We start from the raw sequence: 23772 nt of genomic DNA, 5'->3' as shown, positions 1-23772 counted from the left end.
GGCCTTCCCTTGCTTAGTAGCTAACCTCGATAAACTCATCAACAGAGCTACAATTGCACTTTCCCACTTCCACTTTGGATTAATGGTGTAGCTGAATGGATGCTGCTCTCCAGACCACAGTGGTCTGATTCTAGGTGAGCGTTTAATTCCCCTCTTGGGAAATAGAAATAAAAGCCCTAATCAGGTATGTTTCATGCTTCTCTCTTGGGTAGGCTCAACAAAATGAAGGATGAAAAAGATGCTATTGGAAGTTGCTGCTCTCTGCTATCATTACAAGGCATAAAGCACTGGTTTGAAAATAGAAACAACTGGTATGGGTGCAACTTTCAATTGTGTTTAGTTTCCATGTGGGTCAGTTTATTATTTCCTATTAAAATGCAAAGTAGTTCAATCAGAGGCATAAGCCCTTCTTCCTTTTGTTTATTAATGAAATTGTGGAACCATGATAAACATGAATGGCCCTGGAAGTGATGAAGAACTTATAACAGTTTGGTACCGTGTAAAAACGTAAAGCTGGCAGTGCAGTTCCTATTCAGACAGGAAAAATGAGTCATGTTGTTCTGCAAACCTGAACCTGAGCCTGCAGAAACTCTGCTGGGCTGTGCTAGGCTGTTTCACATTGGGACAGCTCATCTGCAGCTCTTCTGGGAGTATTTCTTCAAATAATCCTTTCTGTTGCTATGAAGGACCACAGAAAGGGTTCTGTCCCTTGACCTTGCCTGCCAGAATATTTTTCTTTGCAGTGTGCTTCCACTGGGGAAGGTGATGAAAGTTTTATCAGTTGGAAATTGCAGAGGTTGTAGACAGAACAAAATAAATGGAGTGAGGTCCCAAAAAAGCAGTCAGTGAAATCTAGTCCTGATAAAGGTCAAGTTTGTTGTAGCATGTTGCTGACTAAATGCACATCCATCATAACAGAGTTTATTTTCCTCACTGATGTCCTAATATTATTCTGCCGTAGTAACAAAATATTGGCAGTGGTAGGGCAGGTAGTGTGGAGGGAGTTGATGCCCCTGCTCTGAATTGACTCCACATGCTTTAGCCAGCAAAAATGTGCTGCTGTCAGCTCTCCCTGCTTCAGAGTTGAGGTGAAGCTCCTTCTTTGTCATGTCTGAATTTCTATTTCTAACAAATAATAAGCCAGTGATGTGCTCCCAAAATTAGACGTGGAATTTAATTTTGCCTGTGTTCACAGACCATGAGGCACAAACGTGCTGTGTCTGACTTCAATCCTGCAAAGTAGCCTGAGCTGCTATCCACAGTCACATGCTGGCTGTTTCTGTGCCCCTCAGTATTTGTTTAGAAGAGGATTTTCCTTGAAGATCAACCAACTCTTGAAGCAGAGTGGAGAAATACCCCTTCCTTTTGTCATCTGTTGTGAGGCTCAGTTCTTTGTAAACACTTCTCAGGGATCCCTGCAAAGCTGTTGCTGCCTTTGTGTTACCCCTGTGAGTGTGTCAGACTTGTTCTTCACTGCAGCATAAATCCCTGGGGCAGATCTCTGCCAGAGGTCTTCTGACATCAAAGCACACGGATGGTGCTTGGTGGCAATTAGAGGCAGCAAAGATGGATTATGTGCCTGCACCCACTGTGGCTGGAGCTCTGGGTGGGCTGCAGGATTCAGGGATAGAGTGGGCAGAGCTGCCGAGCAGTAGGGCTTGGGGAAAGCATCTGATTCGAGGGGCAGCTGCAAGCAAATGAGCCCTGTGGTCTTGCTGCTCTTGTTGAATGTGCTGCTGCAGTATCAGTGGTGATACAAGAGCCCAGTCTGACCTCAGGTGCCTTCTCCCTCCTGTTAAAACCCATCATGGTGCTCAGCAGCAGGTTCTGCCTTCTGCTGGACAACTGGGCAGCCCAGGTCCATTTTGCCTCCTGTCATTACTTGTGGGTAGTCATCTTGTGGTATACACTGAGGGAAGAAAAGCTGTGCAAAAGTGAGGGGTCAAGAACTGCACTAACAACTTCCATCACTGACTGTGAGGTTAAAACAAATAAATACAGACTCTTGTGCATAGAGTGGTTAGCGATATTTAATTTGATGGTCTGACTTCCTAGTCAAAGTTGGTTGTTTTAACACATTATCTTTCTCCAGACTTCTTCCTTTCATGGTGCTAATTGGCTTCTCCCTGCCATGAAAAGAGGAGGTTTTTAGGAAGGTAATGGAAAATAATCAAAATCAAACTATAGCCCCAAACTGTTTATTGCAACACCAGTGGCTTTTGGAGAGATGGGGTTTTGATGAAACAGTGCAGCTCTTGATTACCCTAAACTATTTTCAGTCTTCTGCAACTTTCGATAACGTGGTTCCGTAGATCTCCTGTAAAGATAGCAGAAAACAATTTATATCTATGCCTTGGGGAGAGGAGAGAGAAAAAAAATCAGAAATCTACCAAGACACCTGGATTTCTGCAAAATTAAAATTTTATTACATTCACATACAGAGCAAAAAGCATTGGTATTAACTAAGTACACATGTGGAGGGAATAATACAAGGTGGTTGTAAGGTGTTTGATTGTCAACAGAGGGGAGGAGAACTTTCTGGAACAGTTTTCTGTTCCCAAAAATGTCTGTATTAGAACTTGCATTGTTCTAAAAAACTGTAGGTTTGAAATTCAGTATTTTTCTCAGTAAATTCTTAGATGTTTTTCTTCTTGTTGTTAAGGAAATCCTTGTCTTTTGGTATACGCACCCCTGTTCATTCTTGATCAGGTTTTTTTTTCAGTATTAGTGCAAGCTGCAACTTAATTTATTGATAAGAGGGTTGTGTGGTGTTACTAGCATCTGGGGAAAAGGGCAGATGCAGTATGGAGAGACCCTTAGGAAATGGTGCTTTTTTTGCTTCCATTGTTCCAAGTGTAGTTATATTTTCCTCTTTTTAGAGAAAAGCCTCACAGTTAAGTGAATGAAATAATGAAAACCTACAAACTCAAGCAGTAGTCTGCTTCATCAGCAGCATATTTCTATTAGTTCAAAAGCAGTGCTCAGCTTAATAGGCATCTTCTTGTTTATTAGCAGCCTGGAACCACGCCAGGAAGATTTTCACTGTTGGGTTGTGCTGGTTTCCACCAGGAAGATCACAACGGATATAGGACATACATCCTCACTGCTGTAAATCCTCCAGACTGCTGGAGTTAAGCTTGTTTGAGTGTTTCTCCACTGGCCATTTCCCACCTGCATTCAGCATTTGTTAGTTGCTACATGACAGAGCTGTTGCAATCTTTGGGGTGCGTGATCACTGCTGCGGTGGTGCACAAGGTGTGCGTGGATGAGAGCCAGCCCTGTGTGGGTGGGCTGCCCTCCACGGCAGTGTCTGTCTGTCCGTCCTTGGGCTGTAGCTTGATTCTACAGTCAGCTCACCTCAACACCCTGCTGAAACACTTGAGGCTGACTGCCTGCATTTAGGAAGCAGGGCTCCTAAATTTGACTTTGGATGTCACTCCTCTGTATTCCTGTAGTGAAGCTGTATTCCTGTAGCTCAGGAGGAAGCTAGGACCAGTCAGCTCCTCTGTGTGAGAGTAACCTGACCTGCTGGGTAAAAGAACTCTTAAATTAAAAATGTTGCAAATTCCTGTACAATTTAGGAGCACTACAGACTTTTGCTCTGAATTTAATATCATATAAATTTTTAATTTTTTATTTAATAGAGCCCGACTTTTTAAGAATTGAAATGAGTGTCTAGGAAGAATGTTAGATTTTGTTTAATTTGGTACAGTTAGTTTCTGGTCATTTTTGTGAGTGGGATACACTCACTTTGACATGGGAAGCTAATGCCTGTGCAGTTTCTGCTTGGACTCTGTGGCTGCTCCAGCAGGGCACAAGCCTGCAGTAGTGTCCCTGTGCCATCACCCAGCACTTTGGGATGCCCTAGAGTATCTCAAGTGGCAAAAGGCAGCTGAATCACATCCTGGATGTTGTTTATTAAAGGAACCGTGTTGTAACCTTTATTTTGTCATGTGGTATTTTTGCAGATTTTGCTTTCTACAGTTACGGCATCTGTTTTCACATCCATGGATTAATTATTCCTTGCACCTCTAGTTTATGGGGCTGTATTGCTTCTGTGCTGTGTCTCACTTCTCTTCCTTTCTCCTCTTTCTGCCTCCTCCACAGGATTGCATCTGACCTACTGTTGGGTTTGGTATGGCTGCAGGGATGATTACACCATGGCAGCCTCTAATTTAATAAACAATAAAGCCACTGTTTTGTATATGTAAAGTTTGTCAATGGAAATAATGTTATCTGTGTGTTTTTTTATCACCCCACCACCAGCAAAATGTTCAGGTGTGGCTTTGGCATTTCTAACCTGTGCAATAAGCATTATTTATTGCTCAGAGCCACTGTCTAAGATGTTTTAGGTGGACTTTCCTGTCCTCTTAACTGACTAGCACACAGGTTCTGTATGAACTGATTTGGCTAATGGTGTGATTTTTCTAGTTACTGAAGTGCATAAATCACTGCAACCTCTAGCATGGAAGCGATTAAACATGGAAATGTATGGGAATGAGTTATACGGGTATAAACACGTTTCTCTATGTAGACACTTGTATGTGTCCACATGAGGAATCACAGCAATGTAATTGTACTGGATGTAAGTTAATCAAGAAAAGAGCAGTGTATGGTCCTGTGTTTCCCATATTTAATTCTGTGCTAATAACACCCCCTTCTTCCTTGCCTCTGTTGTGTATGCTTTTATGCTATATGGATTGCCCTTCTAGAAGAATTTGTAATCTAGGATGTTAGTCTAAAAGTAATGCTTTCTGTCTAGGGAGAGGAATCTCTGAGCAGGTGGGCTAAGTAAGGGAAAACACTAGTATTTGAAGTATAATAAATGTGCTATTGGGTAGATGGCCTTGCAGCTTCTCTCATTGCAATTAAAGTAAGCTTTATAGGAAAAGAGCCTTATTTGGACAGCCAGGGTAACCTTTGCAGTTTTCATAGTATATGTGTATATTATATCTGCAGTATATTATATCTGCAATACATTTGCCTGCCTCTGTGCAGAGAGATGTGTTGCTTATTTACTAAACATGTCATCAGCATCTCCTGTTCCTCCTCTGTTCAGCATGTGTCCCTTGGGCTGTATTTTCTACCTATTACTTGAGTCCTGTTCTGAAGAGTCATTCTTGTGTGCTTTCTTCACAATGTTCCTTAGTCTGCTCCCTTCTTGCTTCACTCAAAGGAGCTTAAAAATTAAGGCAGGTGTGCCTACTGGTAGCATCACAGAGGAAATCTGGCACATGCTTGGACAGAGTCCATTTTTCTAGGTGAGCCCCCATCTACTTTACCCATTTTCCCTTCCTGCAGTCCCTTCCTCATCCATTAGAGCTCCAGCAGATGAAGCAGGGGTCCCATGGGCAGCAGACTGCTAGGCTGTAGAACCCTGGCTTCTACCTGGCTTGGGTGCCAAGTTCAGGGTGCTGTGAGAAAGAGTGGATCATTAAAATCTAAAGTCTAAAATCCTTCACACAAAGGGAGGTTTGCAAATGTGACTTGCAGGAGCATCTCTAATATCTGACATACCTTAACTTGTGAAGCTTGTTTTGACTACCTTAACAGTGTTCTTTTCACATGCTTTTTTTTTTTTCCTTTGTCTATTTGTGTAGGGATTTTAAAAAGCAGACTGAACATCTTTTCTACCTTCCCTGGCAAATTTGTCACCTGATAGTCCAAGCCCTAGCTCAGCAGCAGGGTTGGGACCTGGTAATGTGTTTTACAGGTTTCTGCTGCACAAGCTAACAGCAGCAAATTGTTGTCCTCTGTGTGAACCATGCTTCTGAAGGATGTTGCAAAGTTTGTGTGTGACTTTCATGGGTATTTATTGAAAGCAGAAGAGTGAGGATGTTTGGGAATACTTCATTCCTTCATTCTGGGTTCTGGAGGGTGGTGTTTTCTGGGGACACAGGCACAAACATAGTTAAGACACAGACATCTAAAAGTTTTAGAAGTGCTTTGTCTCTCTGAATTTTATTCATTAATGGGAAGCTTTTACTTAGGCTTTAATGCAGTAGTGGCCTCTTTCTCTCAGGAAGCAATTCCTGTAGAATCCCCCACAGAGCACACAGAGGTTAATTGTGCAGTCTTCTGCTTTTATGGGCTGCAATGAAGAAGGAGCTTGTGCAACTCTTGCAAAGGGAAAGGCAAGTGTGTTCTTGTCTTGTCTATGGAAACGCGCTGTCCTTTCTCTTAGAGAAGGCAGCAGTTAACAAAACAACATAGATGTGATTTCTGGCTAAGTAGTCAAAGTTGTGAAGATCTTGGAAAGCTTAATTCATTATGGTTTCATTGCCATGTTTGTAATTTATACAGAAAGAGGTTCCAGGCATGTGAGAGTGATGCCAGGTTCTCAAAGTAACATCCTGGAAAGGGGCAGAATTAGCAACACCTTACTGATTCTACAAAGCATATACATGCTGTAGTGGGATCTCTATTGGGTTTGGATCCAGAACTTCTTTTGCCATTATTTTTCTAAGGAATTTCATGGAGAAACTTGGAGTGTTTCCTGATTTCCACTGATTCGTATGTGGAATTTTGATGCTGAGTCTTCTCAAGGATACAGAGGAAATACTGAGAACAAGTAGTGGTTTGAATGAAATTCATGAAAGCTGAGGGGCAAACTTGATGTACAAAGGAATACATCAAAGGATTTCCCCTATTCTGAGAAGGTTTTTTGTTGGTTGTTTGGTTTTTCTTTATCATGAGTTTTGAAAGGGAAATGGCTCTGGTAGTTTTTTCCAAGCTGCTTTAATGGTGTCCTCTCTTTGTGGAGTCTGCATGAACAGGTTTATCAACAGGGATTTGAGGATGGGTATTGTTAACCATCATTTTATTAAAAAAAAACAACAAAAAAACCAACTTGACAGCCTCAGTTGGAGGCTGAGTTGAAACTGATATATTTTTTGCTTTTTACTTAAATGTGATCCTAAGACACAAGTTCTGCTTTTTTATATTGCTGCCTGTGAAGGAGCTCAGTGTTCTGAATATATAGATTATCATGGCCTTTGGGATGTTGTGCATCCACCAGTTTACCTACTTTCTGGCTTTTGGTATTGAATGATAAACACTCCTGTTCTGCTCCTATCCTCCATTATCTGCACCCACAGCCAACCTGACCATCTTAAACATGATTAAAATATAATTCAAAAGTTATTAGCTAATTATGACGCAAAGTACTTAATTTGCCATTGCACCCTAATAACTTAAAGGTACTCCTGATCGCTCAGTAATAACCATATCATAAGCAAAAGGACACGGTTGCTACTAACTTAATAGGCAGCTTCCCTCAAGATAAAACAAATAACATACCTCAATGAAATCGGATTCAAGCTTAGTAAAATCATCTTGGCAAGCAAAGAGAGTGTTTGTTAATTTTTCTGTGAAATGTTATCATTGCCAAGAAAACTTGGTTACAAAAAACAGAGATGGCAAAAGTATTTGCATGAATAATTGATTTAACATTTCATTGGTTTAAGTGATTTTAGGAAAAGTGGTTTTGATATGCTCTGGAAAACTAGAAAGTTTTTAAGGACTTATTTGCAAGATACCAAACACTGTAGGAGATGTGGGGCTTAAAGGCTTGTAGACTGTTCTTCAGTATATCCAGTGCATGCACAAGCCTGAAAAGAAAGAATAGTAGAGATGGCATTTTAAAAGGCTAAAATCCTGGTGCTGTGGCTATGGTCTCTGGGTGTGCAGGGAAGCCCATGTGTGTAGCTCCTTATTGCCTGATGTCCTCACAAATACCTCGAGCAAATTGCCCCCTGTGATGAGAGGGATGATGGCAGATATCTGCAGCCTCCTGCCCTGCTCTGAGTGTCCAAGATTTGGCAGGTGTGTCACTCAGGGTGCTGGCTGGTCCCAGAAGTGTCTCAAAGTCCTAGAGGAAGAGAAGGGCTGTGGCACCATTCTGTGGCTTGACTGAAGAAACAGCCAAGCAATCCCCCAGTTTGGGGATTGCAAGGCTTAAGATTTCTGGAGACATATCTGTATGGTAGCAAAAGGACTTGAAGGTGTGTTTGGTATCTGAAGACAAGCAAAACTGTGAGGATTAAGGATGTGTTCAGTCAGAGGATATTCTGAATTGGAATGGATCCACAAGGATCATTGAGTCCAGCTCTTAAGTGAATGGTCCATACATGTCTTGAGAAGTGTCAGCGACTTCAGTGTCTGTCAGATGGAGGAACCTCACTTTCTTAAAAGTGATGGGGTTTGTGGGGTAAAGATCCTGGTTTGGGGTGGGAGAACAACTGGTGAGCAGTGGATAGACCCCTCTCAGCCACATCTGAAGCCTGTAAGGCAATCTAAAGATCCAGGAGGTTTGGATGACTCAGTATTGAAATTGCTTTTAAAACACTTACCTGCCCAGCCTTGTGTGAAAAAATGCAGATTAGGGTTTCAGCCTGTTCCTCTTATCAGTTCTGCATCTCCCTGGTACACCAGAGCAGAGAGAGAAGGAATATGGTAAACAGAAACTCCCTGGCCCATCCGTGGTCTGGGATAGTAGTGCTTTCCTGGCCTCACCCTTGTTCCCATCTTGCAATGTGGGAGATGGTTTCCATCTGCCTGCAAATACTGTTCTCTGGTCATGAGTCAACAGCTCTCAACATCTCATCCCAACTATTTACTCCTTTTTGTTCTAAAATGTCAGCATTTCTACCAGCGCCATTTGTGTCTGGGCAGATGATGGTCCTGATTCCATGGTTTGGGAATGAGGGTTTGAACATCCCAAGGGAAGCCAGTGACAGAGACTACATTTTTGGACTGGCTTCTGTGGAACATTCAGGCACCCTACACCCACCAAGGTGACTGACTGTCAATCAGTATGTTCTGTACACCAGGGGAGTTGCTGTATTAGCTCTATTTCATGATGTAATCATTAGTTCTGGTGTGAAACTCCTAGGTGGCTAGGTCACCTCTTTAGCAGGGAAAATACAGCTTTTAGTTTATTTTGGAAAAATTTCCTTTTCAGGCAAACAGAGGTTAAGGTGCTTCTACTGACTTGTGGAGCCTTGGCCATCCATTTTTTAATGCACCCCTGTGTTTGCAGTGACCCATGTGTTCACGTTTGTTCTGCTGTCGTTTCAATACCTGTCTCTCATCCTCCATGCTCATCTGTGGTGTAGAAGGACATAGTTTGCTCTCGTGTCAGTAGCATTCCTGTAACATGACTACACCATGTTGTGCAATTCATACTTTTCCAGTTAATGTGTCAGTTTGTCCATCTGGATTAGATCCAGCAGCTATTAGTTCATTTTGTAATATGTCTGATTGGTTTTCATCTTTGCTCCTGATGCTCCCTCTGATCAGGCAGGTTGTAGCAAATCCCATGTTTCTGTCTTTTTTCTTAGTTGTTTGGGGTTTTTTTGTCTCTAGTGTGTTCCCTGATGATACCATGTCACTCATCATTTCAGATCCTTCCCATCTGCTCCTCGCATGCTTTGCTCTGCCTTTAAGATTATTCACCACTTTTTATCTATCTCACTTCCTTCTAAATGCCTTATGAGCCCTCTGAGTTTGGCCCTACCTTTTCTTTTACTGTCATGCTGAAGTAATAATCTTAAGATGTTTGAAATCTTCTTCATGTAAATGATTCAGTTCCTTAATCTTTAGCAAATATTTCTACAAAGGTCTGACATCCTTTTACTCAGTATTTGGCATTTATCTGTTGTTTAAAATGCCATGTAACTTTGTAACTTTTTTTTTTAAATCTTGTAAGAACTGGTGTTTAAATACCTCTTCCCGTACATTCTTCTTCTCTGTAATTTTGGCTCCTATATAAATACTTTTTCTATAGAAGGTTTAATGAGCTTTTAGGTTTTAATGCATTTTTCCCGTTACCTTTGCTTTATAATTATTTGTATTAATCCATCTTCTCATAATGTAGGAACTGTATGTGCCAAGAAATTCCTGAGACTCATGGACATGAAACCTTAAATTAAATGTAAGAAGAAAAAGATAAGAACAAATTATAATAGCACTGAGAGCAAGAGATTACAACAGGGTATTTGGTTAAAGTGTGGTTTTTGTAATATATGTTTCTGAAAATTGCAAATGTATTCTGTTATGTTTATGAGCCAACTTTTGTTATGCAGAATTATAAAGGTTGCTATGTATTCAGTTTCTGTGGATACAAATTATGTGAGTTATTCAAAAAAGAAAAGGAGGTTGATACTGTCAAAGTGGTTCTCTGAAAAAAAAGAATAGAAACCTCATAATTCTCCACTTGGGTAGGATAACATTTCTCACTGGCATGGACACCACTTCAACTGTACTAGCTGCTAGGGGACAGTGCAAAATTATATAATTTAGACATACGAGGAAGTAAAATTAAATGGCCATGAGATGAGCATACCATTAAACAGATCTCATTTATAATGGACTCTTATGCAAATTGCCTTTGAGCACTCAGTAAAAGAAAATGAAAATAAATTAATAAGGATGGCTCAAACTAAAAAGTTGCAGGGGAAAAGAAAAGTAGAAGCTTGTTACAGCTCACTCTCCACACACTCCAGAGTGTTAAATAAGCATTCCCATTAGCCACATAAACATAATGATGTTATAATAAAACATGCACTTAACTTTTAAGGACCAAACTCCTAATCACTCTGCTGCAGTGTCTCCAACCAGATGAGTAAGATTTCAAATAAAATACATTTACTTCGTCATGTGATTCATTATTGGAGGGAAAGAGATGTGTTTTCATGAGTATTTTGCTCTTTGCTAGCTGCTGAATATCCTCCCTCAGTGAAATCCAGGCAGTTACTTGCCTTGCCATTAGTGTGGGATTGCAGGTTCCAGGGCATCACTGCTGCTCCTCCTGCTGCACAGCCCCCTCTGATGGGTTAAAAAAAGGACTTCTCAGCACTTTTCCTCCCTTTTTCTTGTTCTGTGAAAGATGTGGGGAGCATGGGACTCTGGCAGCTCAGAACTGTTGAAAGTAGTGTATTGCAAAATATTTTCAGTTAGTTTGTAGTGTCTTCTGATAAAGATGTTAATATAAGAAATTATATACTGAATATATTCAATTATAAGAAACCTGTATTTTCTCAGAGAAGAAATGTTTATTTCTACCTTAGTTTGAAAGTAATGTAATATTCTGCATGTTTGTAAACATCAAGGCTTGCAGGTTTTCCATGTTCCTTGGATCCTTTTGATTACAGAAATGAAGAATTTTAGCTCTGTCCAGTGAAGCCATTAAAACACTCTGTAGAACTCTGTCATTTTTTTTTGGCATTAAGAGAGTTTTGCAATAACTGACTTGTTTAATTACTACTGGCCATCTTGTTCCTAATTATTGCTGCTTTCCCACATATCCAGCTGAGGCAGAATATACTGAAGTGAAGTCTTTTCTCTTTATGTGTATAATAATAATATATTTAAATATTTATACAATGAGAGATCAAGGCTATAAACACACTATGTATACAGTTCTGCTGCAGACAGTATATTTTTTATACTTGACAAATAGGACTTTTTTCTGAAGAATTTGAGAAATCCTGCAAGCAATCTTCCAATGCTAGCTTTTTGGTATAGAAATGCTGTTACAGGAGTGCTGATTTGTGGGAAGAAAGATCCATCCCTGTAATATTTTATGGAATTAAAACAATGATATTTTCCATTCCCTGTTGTTTTTTCTCCAGTAAACAAGGGCTTGTAGCTATACCTAGTTTGTGTCCTTTAAGTAAAACCAAATTCTCACATGGAAGCAGGGTTTTCCACTGGTTATATTTTCAACCCTTGAAGCATTCGATTTCTGACAGTGGAATATGATACTTAAAGCCACAGACATTAATTATTACCCATTGGAGGTCACACTTTCAACCCATGGGACGTTAATTTTCCTGATATATGGAAAATTCCAGCCTGTTAGTTTTAATTAAATATTTCAGAAGCACATTTTCTTGTAAATGGACTACAGTTTCTTATCCTTTACCCTTGATATTTGGCTAATTCTGCATATAATTATCATCTTATTTTGCAAGCCTCCTTCAAAGTGCTCTCCTGTCTCGAAACTCCATTCAGCTGTTACATATTTGTCATTTAAAACAGAAAGGTGTCCTTGCCAGTCATCAACCAACATTGTCAAGAAGGAGATGGGGAAAAACATCTTTCAGATTTTCTTGGGAAGTGAAATTATAATGACTTACCAGTCCCTTCTTGTGCTAGCAAGGTGGTGTCTCTTAAGCATGTATAATCCCAGTGTGAGACCCAGTAAAGCTTTGGGTGGCAGGGAGGATGGTGATCAAATTGTTTTGTACAGAGGAGATGACAAAGTGAGGCATGAGAGAGTGCTTCCCACTGTGCCCCTGGGAACACAAGAGTTCCTGGTGAGGATGCTGGAAAGTGAGGATGCTGGTTGTTCCCCAGATCCTGGCATAGCTCACTCTCCTCTCCTGACTGGGTGTAGCAAATGCAGATTAGGAGCAGGACCATGTCACCAGATTTGGATCCCATAGTAGTACCTCAGGTTTTTCCCTGAAGGCCACATGAAGGGTGATGGAATCTACATTTTTCCATCTGAAAAGGAAAAAAAAATTAATTTTCTTTACAGAAGTCTCTCTGCTGGGGGTCTACCCTTCCAAAGCTGTTTTAATATGTGAAAGTATATTGCAGATTGATCCTGGGAGGGGAGTCAGGAGGGAATTGGGACTTTGCAGTTTCTGGGATTTTGCTGCTGCTGCTGCTGTTGCTGCTGCAGAGCAGCAGAACATTGAGGCAGCACTTTCTGTTAACACTTCCAGTCCATTCCCAAAGCCATTCAGGTCCCAGGTAGCACTCCCAGTGGCTGAGCACTCTCCTCAGCATTATGGTTTTGTCTGAAGGCTCCATCCTCTGATACTATCTTGCTCTTCTCTAAACAATTAATAAAATGGAGACAAAAAGCCTAGAGGTTTAAAATATGTAATTATATAAGTAATTTAGAACTAGGAAAATGCTGCAGAAACCAATTACAATTATACATTTCAGTAATGACTGACTTGGCCAAATACATGTTTTGTGTGTGAATTCCGTGATAAATTTGAAGATGACATGCTTGAGTATAAGGGAAAATTAATTCTAAATGCTGAGTACTTCCATATTAGACATAAAATGTGTCTCATACACCACATGAACAGGAGCCTGTGTTATATGGGCTGTCACAGCTTTTGAGCAGCAGGGCAGGCAGTAACAAGTCTTTGAGGAAGAAAGCTCAAATAGTTCAAGGGATGGCTTTGAAAAAAAAGTGTTCTGTACCTGCTCATGATGCAAAATATATTTCATTCATTATATGTTACAGATTTCATGCAACTTGAATTGATTCATGCATTTATTACAGAATTGTAAATGGCCAGCTGGGGTTAATGGAGTTTTATTTGTTTTCTGATCTCCTCCCAGCTGGTGAGAAGCTATAGATGAGATTTGTATTCGGTTCACAACTTATATATATACCTGCTCCAGGCACAGACATTGTTCCAAACTCAATTTGGGTTGCCTGTGCCATTTTCAAAGGGAGGATATTTGGCTGTTGATGCAACACAGTGTATGGTTGCCTGGAGCCCTGCCCCTCTGCAGTTCCCTGAGACCCTGCTGCAAGCCCTGCTGCCTCCCCCTCTTTGGGAGCCCACTTCTGTCTTTTGCCTCTTGAATCGCTTCTGGACATCCCCTTCTGGTGGCCACTGGATGGGGCATCTCTCAGCCTGGGGTGCTTTGTGCAGCCAGGAGGGCTGATCACCTCTGAGTATTTGGTGGCTTTTTTTTTTTTATTGCTGGTAGTGGGGGTTCGTTGTTTATGCACTGCTTTTAAAACATAACAAAAACAGTGTGCCATGACTGTTTGTTGTCAAAAAGCATTTCCACATTGCACATACAGACATATAAACAGGCACACAAAATCAGACCTGCCAGTCACTCCTGCTCATTTCATTGGGAAACCACCAGTGACTCAGGAGTGTTTTGCAAATGCCCCAGTGCAGTAACAAAACATTTATTTGGTGTCACTTTGAGGGTTTTGTTTGGCTTTTTCAGCCCTTCCTATTGCTCTAACTAAAGCTGGTTTGGGAGGCCCACATCCAGAAATGTATGTGTACTCAGTGGTTGATGTTGCAAGACCTGTTGCCAAGCAGAGGCTCTCTAGGTGGCTGCGTGGTTCTGGTGGTCAGTGGGTGGTGTCTAAAAGCTAAGACATTTTTCTGTATTATTTGAGTGTTCTGCTTGATACCTGCCACAAGCACTTAACTTTTACATTCAAGCATTACCTCACATTGAAATGTTATCAACTTTGTACCCTCATCTTTATGTTACCACAATGTGCTGCCCCTCACCTTAGCTGTGCCTGCCCTAATGTTGGTTGCTGTAGATGGTATCCAAAAAGTGACCTGAGTTTAAAAACAAGTGAAAACCAAGCAAAGAACCAAACCAAACTATTCCCCAGGTACAGTTTCCAAACTAAATCCAAAGTAAATCAAGTTCCCTATGCAGTGCTCTATAAAGCAGAATGAGTCAGTCCAGGGCGTTGGAGCATCTAGAGGGAATAGGCTGTGCTGAAGGGGACTATCAAAAGAGGTGTCCAAAATAATTGAGGGATTGTCATTTTATGAGATACAGACTGGGGCATTGAGGTGGGTGGGAGAGGCTGCTGGCCTGGCTTCTTCCCTTCCACCTCCTCAGCTGTGCTGCTTGGAACTTAATGAGGCTATGCTGGAAAATATGTGGCTTACACAGTGGTTTGAAATCAGCCTTTTTCTAATGAAACAAAGCCACAGAGCTGCTTCAGTGAAGTTTGCATGGGAGGGTTTTGTAGTGCTGAGCTATTTGAGCAGCTCTTGAGCTGAGCTTGGTCTGACTGTGCTCCTTGTCTCTTGTTTCCTCTCCAGAATTGGCCGGCTTTTCGATGGCACGGAGCCCATTGTCCTCGACAGTCTCAAGCAGCATTATTTCATCGACAGAGATGGGCAGATGTTCAGATATATCTTGAATTTCTTAAGGACATCAAAACTCCTCATTCCTGATGATTTCAAGGTGAGATTTCAAGGGACTTGGGTGTTTTGCAAGTACCTTGGTAAAGCTATCTGGTGTGTAGTCAAAACAGAGCCCTGGATAGGGAAGGTTGACTTGCAGGGCTTACTCTTCAAGTAAGAATGGGGTTGCTAAAGTGGTGTCTTCCTCTACTAGAGTGACATCAATATTAAACTTTCCCCTCCTGGCTATAGTGGTAATAAAGCAACTTGCCAGATTTGACCCAGGGAAATTAAATGTTGTACCATACTCATGGAAACAGAAGCGACAATCTGCAACTGACTGCTCATGAGCTTTACTAATTATTTGTCCTCTCATCCATTTTTATGCTTCCCCAGTGATCGCAGCAGTTCCAGTTTTCACTCCCACACTGAAATTCAGAAAATGGTGTGTGAATCACAATATTGACAAAATAAACTGCACACATGGTAATATCTGGGCATTAAGTCATAGACTGTTTTCTCCCTCAGACTCTTGAATGCATACTGCAAGTTTAATTTTGGAGTTTTAGAGAAGTCAGGAATGAATCGTTCTATGTTTATTATTTAAACTTTAATAAAGAGCCTGCTTTTTTTTATTTTTTAGTTTTTAGTAACAAATTGAATTAGTGGTAGGTTCAATGTCAGACAAAGCCTACAGAGGCAGAGCTTCAGAATCCATGTGATGTTTAGCTGCTAGTAGGTATGAGGGTGTATATGGGGTGTCTTCAATCAGAACAGATCCTTACCTTCACTTAATGACCACACATCAGTGCACCTGGTTCACTGCAGGAAATGCAGCAGTTGGGATTGAACAGGAGAGGTGATGGGTGATGAGGCAGGGATGGAGCAGGTATTCAGTCCTTTTCACGCTGGTATTCACTCCTTTTCCCCTCGTAGCTGAGACAGTTTTTCAGGCATTTGGGCATAACAAGTGTGAGGCTGAGTTCAAGAGCTGTATTTCAGCAAGCTTGGAATCATCTGCTGTAGACACATCCTTGCTGCTCCCATAGTGACAAGGGCAGATCTCCCTGAATAATGTGGGAGTTTGGAGCAAACAGATAAGCATCATTTCCTTCTTTTGAAGCCTTGGTCTGGCTTTGTGCTGCTCTCGGCACTTCTCCTGCAGGTAATCAGAAATACAGAAAAAGGAAAAGCCACCTTTCATGCAATATTAAGAAATTACATATGTAGAGCTTTTTAAACACATAAATATACTGTAGCTGTGTTGAAATTAAAAATGTAATTCCTGGCAAGTTCACCCAACTGTGATATTCAAAGGGGTGTCCTCCCCAGTTATGCTTTAAGGTGTACAAAAAAACCAGTGATTAAAATGAACAGTGTTTCTTGCTTCTTAGAAATATATGGGTTACATTACTTTTTTGTTACACAATAAATGTAAGCAGTATTTTTACCATGATTTAGGTGTCCTCATCAAGTATTTGGTTTCTAGTTCAAATTCAGGACCATATTGACTGTTAGCAGGCTTCTCTTGTCATTCTGTTTCTCTCTCATCCCTAATTCTCATGTATCTCTTTTCTCTGTATAAATATTTTCCAAATGGTTTTATGCTCTAACACCTAGAAAAACAAGATTTTTTTAAAAATGTTTTTTAGATTTAAAAAATGGCAGTAGGCAGATTCCACATCATCAGTTCTAAATTACTTCTGCAGTGGCTATGCCTAGAAATGCATTCCCTCTGCTCTGGCATTTGAGATGATGTAGTAAACAATACTAGTGGCAAAACAGAGAAGTATTAAAAAATACTTAATTTTTAAAATGCACTAATATGTGCAAACATTATGCAAATATCTGAATCATTTTACACTAACAAACATTGCAGGCTTCCTCATTTACATTCTTATACCTGTTATAATGCCTGCTAGTATTGCTCTAAGACACAATGGATCCTAATGATGAATTTTCTGAATCCTGATTGAATTCTGTTCCATCTGTTCAATGAGATCATTATTATATGACATCACTGTGGGGATGAAATATAGGGAAAAGTGGGATTTTGGTTGTTTTTTTTTTTTTGCAGAAGGGAGTTAAGCAAGCATAGCCTTACTTTTGCAAGTGCTGCTGTACTCATTGTGTTCCAAGTAGCTGATTGTTGGAACCTGGGAAATTTCTCTGGCTGCCCTGGAGGACTTGAGACCCTAACAGGGGTCTCGGAGACCTTGGCACGGAGTCAAAAACACCTGTGCCTTCGATTTTAGCCCTTGGAAAAAACAATTACCAACTTTGTATGAAGATGTACAAGCCACAAGAGTTTGAATAGAATGTTAGTGAATTTATCACAGGGTGAAAATGTAGAATTTTGAGTTTTTAGAATGTGGGTTCAGAATCCAAGATGGAGGGATTTGGGCGTGCCTTGTCCTTCTTCCTTCTTCTTCTTAGCTTCCATCTTCTGGGTGATGTTGCACTTTTAGATTGGTTTAGAGTAGAAACACACTGTCTAACATAGGTGATCGGTATTGGGAAATTATTGTAAATAACAGACATGTAGTTTTTAGTATAAAAGATAGCATCGCCTCTGAAGGCGGTCAGTGTGCCTCAGCCCGACCTGCCAGACAGACCTCAGTGGGTCGGAGAAAGAACGTTATAGATAAGAAATAATAAACAACCTTGAGAACGAGAACAGAAGAATCCTGACTCCTTCTTCAACTGCCAGGCTGGGAAAAGAGACTCTCTAACACATCTCAGGGTCATTGTGACCACAGAGGCCCCCGAGAGCTAATGGTTATTTTCTGCTTGCAGTGTTACTTTATTGCACCTTCCTACAAAGTCTTGAGGAGCTCTGTCCAGTGGGGTTCCTAAAGCAGTGTCAGCCTGAATATCCATCTACTTTAAGCACCACATTAGCAATGCCTCTCTTAATGTGTGTGTCTTTCAGGACTACAGCTTGCTATATGAAGAAGCAAAGTATTTCCAGCTTCAGCCCATGCTAGGAGAGATGGAACGGTGGAAACAGGACCGGGAGAGCGGCCGCTTCTCAAAGTCCTGCGAGTGCCTGGTGGTGCGAGTGGCCCCAGATCTCGGCGAGAGGATTACACTGAGTGGAGATAAGTCATTGATAGAGGAGGTGTTCCCAGAGATCGGGGATGTGATGTGTAATTCTGTCAACGCTGGCTGGAACCACGACTCCACACACGTCATCCGCTTCCCGCTGAACGGATACTGTCACCTCAACTCAGTTCAGGTAGGACATCACACCTGCAGTTTTTGAAAGGGAGATGCTGGCCAGGTGCCAATGGGCTGACCCTGTTCCATGTCACTGGAGTGTTTTGGTGAGCAGAATCAGCTGGAGGCTTTAAGCAAGTTACTTAACTTCTGTGTGTCGAGTTGTCTTTCTCCATTTAATTAATGTATCACCATTTAATCAATTTAATTCATGTATCTCCATTTAATTCATGTATCAATTCAAATCTCTTTGCAAACAGACTACAGTAGTGTTAGAATTTTCTCTGATCATAGGGAAAACCCTTCACTTTCAATTCCAGTGTTTTTTCCTGATTTTTTCATAGCATAGTAGAGTCCTGTTGCAATTGACAGGACAAGGGATAATGATTTAAACTAAAAAAAGGTCGATTTTTACTAGATAAAAGGAGGAAATTTTTTCTGTGAGGGTGGTGAAACACTGGAACAGGTTGCCCAGAGAGGTGGTGGATGTCCCATCCATGGGAATATTCAAGGGTCAGGCTGGACAGGGCTCTGAGCAGCCTGATTTAGTTAAAGATGTCCCTGCTCACTGCAGAGGGGTTAAACTTGATGATCTTTAAAGGCTCCTTTCAACCCAAAGTATTCTATGATGCAATGTAGTAATGTCTAAAATCAGTAGATGTTATGAAATGGATAAGAAAAAATCTGGGAGACAAATGCAGGTAATTCCTGGAATAATTATAATCAACTTGAGTGTTAGTGTTATGTTTTTATCCTTTGTTGGTTAAAAGCAACCAACCTCAGACACCTGCCTGCCCCTAGCCAGCACTTCCCATGTGAAATCATCAATGGCACAATCGATGCTGTTTGGTTTAAACACACCTCCTAAATGCTGCAGGCTCATGTGTGAATTATTTTACAGAACAGGCTTGCAAGCTGAGCTTGGCATCCTTTCATCTGCCAGGTCCCAATGTCCAGATAGAGAATCACAGAGTCATTAAGACTGGAAAAGATCTCCAAGATCAAGTTCAGCCTTTGATCAAACACCACCACGTCAACTAAACCACAGCATTAAGTGCCATATCCAGTAATTTCTTGAATATTTCCAGGGATGGTGACTCCACCACTGCCCTGGGTAGTCCATTCCAATGCTGAACCACCCTCATAGTGAAGAAATTATTTCTGATGTCCAACCCAACCTGAATGCCCCCTGGTGCATCTTGAGGCCATTTCCTCTTGACCTGTTGCTGGTTTCCTGGTAGAAGAGCCTGACACCACCTTGCTACAGCCTCCTTTCAGGTAGTTTTAGAAGGTCACCCCTGACCTTCTAGCCTCTTTTTCTCCAGATGAAGCACTGAGGCACACTGAAGGCTGGCCAAGCACTGTGCTTGTGCTAGCACTTAACACAAGGGTCCAGATAGACCTATCTAGACCTATCTAACCCATGTTATGCTTGGACAGTTGTCTCTTACTGGCCTTGACTGCCATGCTGAAACATCAAAATTGTTTGTCATAGTGATTAATGCAAATTTAGAACAGCCTTAGATGTCAGATTACAGCTGAAAAGAAGTTTCAAGGATGGCTGCTTAGCTATATCATAGGATACATATCATAGGATATCATATCCTATATCATAGGATAGTTATCAAGGCAGTTGTATCCTTCAACACTTTGTCACTTATTCTGATGCTTACATTTTTGTTGCACAAATAAGAATTACAAAGCATATTTACTAATGTGAAAAACCTGAGTCGGAGTGGCAAAATATATACAGGCTTCAAAATATGTACAGTCATAGTGGCAAAATATGTACAAGCTTGTGTAATGATCCCACATTGATAATGGAAGGAATAAGTATCTCCCAGTACTAATAAAAATGAGAGACTGCCAATAGACCTGAAGGGTGAGGTACAGACCAATGGATTGTCCAGGGCTGAGCTAGTTTCCAGAGTTGTTTCCACCACAGTTTTTCTCAGGACCCAAGTTCTCATGTTCTTTTTTCCAGTGGCTTGCACTGACACATTTGGGCAGGGGATTTTGGCATATATTGTTAAAAGCTAAAGATCACTTGTGTTTTGATCACTGTTTCCAGGTCTCTTTTCCTATCCCTTCCTTTTTTTATGACTGCTGTGCAATTAGCCATGTTCAAGTACTTTGGAAAGACATTTGCCAACCTGAAGCATTTAATGGAAGGACATGGCATGTCTTCTTTGAAGCATTTTTAAACCTCAGCTTACTTCTTCCCCTGCCCTAGTCCTTTGCAGTCTTCTGCCATCCTACTTGCCAGTGTTGTCCCAGCATGCATGCAAGCCAATTTGACAACTGGTGAAACAGCTGGGGAAGCCATGGTAGGCACCTGATTCCAGCACAGCCCTTGTGAGGTCTGGTCATGCTGAGTAGAGGGTCCCACATCCTCTGAGGTCCAGGAGCATCAGCCCCTTCCTTGGGTTTGGCAGCTGTCATGCTGACCCTGGTAAACCCCAGGAAGTTACCTTCTCAGGTGAGGCAAAGGATGCCCAGAACAGGTGAAGATGATGATAGAAGTAACTAAGAGTTGGTTTTTAAGTCTCTAGTAAATATCATGGTAGGTTTTCTGAAATTATGACCGTTGTTATCTACACTGTCACCATTTCATTGTGGTATTTGCTCAGCATCTGCTGTGCAATCATGTGTTTGCCCTTTTGTGTTGTAAATTCTGTAAAGCAGAGAATGTTTTTCTAGTCCTGTTTCTGTGGCCAGAAGATTGGATTTGTTGACAGTACTAAAAAAATAAAATAAATTTTTCTTCATTTTTCTTTTTCACTGCTCAGTGGCCATAGTCAGCAGAAATCAATCCAGTACAGTTAAGCTATGTAAGCACTTTTTTTCCCCCTAGTTGAATCCATTTGAAAACAGCAGTTATTATCATCAGACAGCAAATAGTCTGTTAATTTACTTACACATTGGTGTTTGTTTCCTCTTTTTTGCAGGTACTTGAGAGGTTACAGCAAAGAGGGTTTGAGATTGTTGGCTCATGTGGAGGTGGGGTGGACTCTTCCCAATTCAGTGAATACGTACTGAGACGAGAACTCAGAAGGACATCTCGTGCACCCTCTGTCATTCGAATAAAGCAAGAGCCTCTGGACTAAAATGGACATGTTTCTTTATGCAAAAAAAAAAAAAAAAAAGAAAAACAAAGAGGAAAAACAAAAAGGGGGACATTTCATGTGCAGTTTGGACTCCAAACAAGTCCTGGAACTAAAATTGAATAAAAGACACATTTATATCAAATATAGAGACCACACCTGAATTCATATGGGAACACTTGGAATAGTAGTGATAATAATAATAACCTCAAAGTATAAAAGAAAACACACACACACACACACATAAAAAAATATGTATGTATATGTATGTCTGTACATATATATATGTATGTATATGTCAAAGGGTAGGAAATGCAATGACAGAATGTGGTAGATGAGGTTGGTGCTGTGATGGCCATTAAGTGTCCCAGGCCCTTCCCGGGCCCACTTAATGGTGTACAAGCCATTGCCAGGGGGGGATTCATGGACTGTTCTTCACCCATTTTCATTGCCAAACAGCCATCCACTTTTTAATGTGTACACACCTTGAGTCAACTTTATTTGCATATGGAGGTTTATGTCTGTCTTTTTTAGAGGTGGATGGGCAGGTGTTCAGGAGACGACCATCCATTGCATTGGAAAGCTGAAATTTTAAATGTTGTTTGTACAGAAGTCGCACACTTTTTGTCAGCCCTCACAGATGTGAAAGGTTAACTTTTCTTTTGAATGAGTTTTTTTGTTGTTTTGTTTTGTGTTTTTCAAAGGGGGCCAGAATAATTAATATTTGGTAGAGATGCTCTGGTTTGAATCTGCTGCTTTCCTACAATTTTTTCAAATTTTATAATGTATTAAATACAATAAACTCCTGTTTAAAATAACAAGGGTCTGGTTTAAGCCAACAGAAGCAGAGAGGTGGGATTACACTGCACTCCAGCGTGTAGAGGGGCAAGGCAGTGGGCAGGCAGAGCTGCCTGCGCAGGGTGGAGTGAGTTTAAGGCAGCAGAGGCTGTTGAGGGATCTTCTGGTGTGCTGCACATAGCTGCTGTTCCTTCAGCACTGTCCCAGCTGGAAGAGAAACTGTTGGTCAGACGTGAAAATAACACCAGCTCAGCCCAGGGAAACCCATGAAAAAATGACACCTGGTTCTGTAACCTTCAGTGTAACAGTGAATCCTTGCATCATTCCCTCTTGATTAAGGAGTTGGCAGCTTTGACTCTCCAAGCCTTTGCCTTGCTGAGTGTTAGTCAGCCTGTTGGGTTTTCACGTTGCTCATTTCCTTCTTTTCAAGCTGTTGTTCTGTTAGAGAGTGACATGGCCAGCCCCTTGTGTTACCATCAGCTGTGTCCCTTGGTAGCAGGCAGTAGTTCCACGTTCTGCATTGGAAGCCCTGCCAGCTGCTCTCTTGCAGAGTCTCACTGGGGCCACCTCTGCAGGCACAGGCTCCAGGCCTGTGAGGTTTTGCAGAGGCACCACATCCCGATGCCACTGCACAGACTGCTCATGGGTTGATGCACCAGCAACCCCCGCCTTTCCTCCAAAGTCTCTTTTTATGCACTGTTACAGAATATGACTCTGTGTTCATCCTAGTGTGGAAATTTCTATCAACACTATGGTGCTGGCATTCCATTCATTTTGGTGACACTTTGCTATTTATTTAAGAAAAGGAGAAACTGTTAGATACATGTAACAAGGTTTTCAATATAGTCTAACTAAAAAAAAAAAAAGTTACATTTTTTTCTGGGTTTTATTAAAATCTGTCTGAGGACATCTTTAAATAACTGGCAGCACATATCAATGGTTTGGAATTACTGAAGTGTGAAAATGGGTGAGGGAGGGGCCTCGAAAAATTAAGGTTCATTAGTGGGTTATTAGATCTTCAATGTGATGCTGATCTGTCTATTCACAGTACTGAAACAGCTGCCTCATTGAAAATGCTTGTTTTCAATTAGCAGCAAGAAGTCCTCTTACAAAATAAACAAATGCTTGCTCTTACTGCCCACAATTTGGTTGTTAGTCTGCATAGAAGTTGGAAAGCTAAAACCCAGGGAAATAAATATTTTTAACAGATCTTCAAACCGTTGGAAGTGATGAAATTTGTGATGTCCAAAAAGATGCTGGTCCCCATGGGTTTGAGAGTCCACGGGTCCCAGTGCAAGGTGATGTGATTCTTCAGAGATTGCTGTGCAGGCTGGAGCTGGGGGGAGTGCAGCTCCTTTTCCTGCTCCTTGGCAAGCAGGCACTGCAAGCCTGCTGCATCAGCAGCCCCAAAGGTGTCCCCACAGTGCTGGCAGGGCCCACACTGCCTGCAGCCTCTGCACAGGAGCTTTGCCTCTGATGCTCTCCAACATGTGGTTCCCAGCGCCAACAAGTTGTGCTCTGCTGGTGGTTTTGCTCGCTCAGCGTGTACCTGTCCAAGTCAATGACCTTAAAGATACCACTGTGCTCCTTCCAAATCCTCAGCTGGCTGGGTATCCTTTCACCAAGCCTGCTTTTGTTGTTGATGGAGTCAAAAATCACTCTGAGACCCTGAATGTAAATGTCTCTGCAGTTACAATGTGGTCATGGAGTAAGAGGTCATG

The 23772-nt window shown here is 41.3% G+C and overlaps 1 protein-coding gene across 6 annotated transcripts in view; it reads left to right on the top strand.

The window, feature by feature from the left end:
* The window catches only part of KCTD1 (potassium channel tetramerization domain containing 1), a 101871-nt gene extending 78603 nt beyond the window's left edge, over positions 1-23268 (top strand). For all 6 annotated transcript variants that reach the window (XM_066562624.1, XM_066562605.1, XM_066562595.1 and 3 more), the window contains 3 exons: positions 14847-14991; positions 17863-18168; positions 21098-23268. In XM_066562624.1, coding sequence (XP_066418721.1) covers positions 14847-14991; positions 17863-18168; positions 21098-21256 — 610 coding nt within the window. In that variant the 3' untranslated portion in view covers positions 21257-23268. The remainder of the gene's footprint in view (positions 1-14846; positions 14992-17862; positions 18169-21097) is intronic.
* The last annotated feature ends 504 nt before the right edge of the window (positions 23269-23772 follow it).

Source organism: Molothrus aeneus, chromosome 1 (genome assembly GCF_037042795.1).
Source record: "Molothrus aeneus isolate 106 chromosome 1, BPBGC_Maene_1.0, whole genome shotgun sequence".
NCBI classification, from domain to species: Eukaryota; Metazoa; Chordata; class Aves; order Passeriformes; family Icteridae; genus Molothrus; species Molothrus aeneus.
This window is presented reverse-complemented; position numbering and strand designations above follow the sequence as displayed.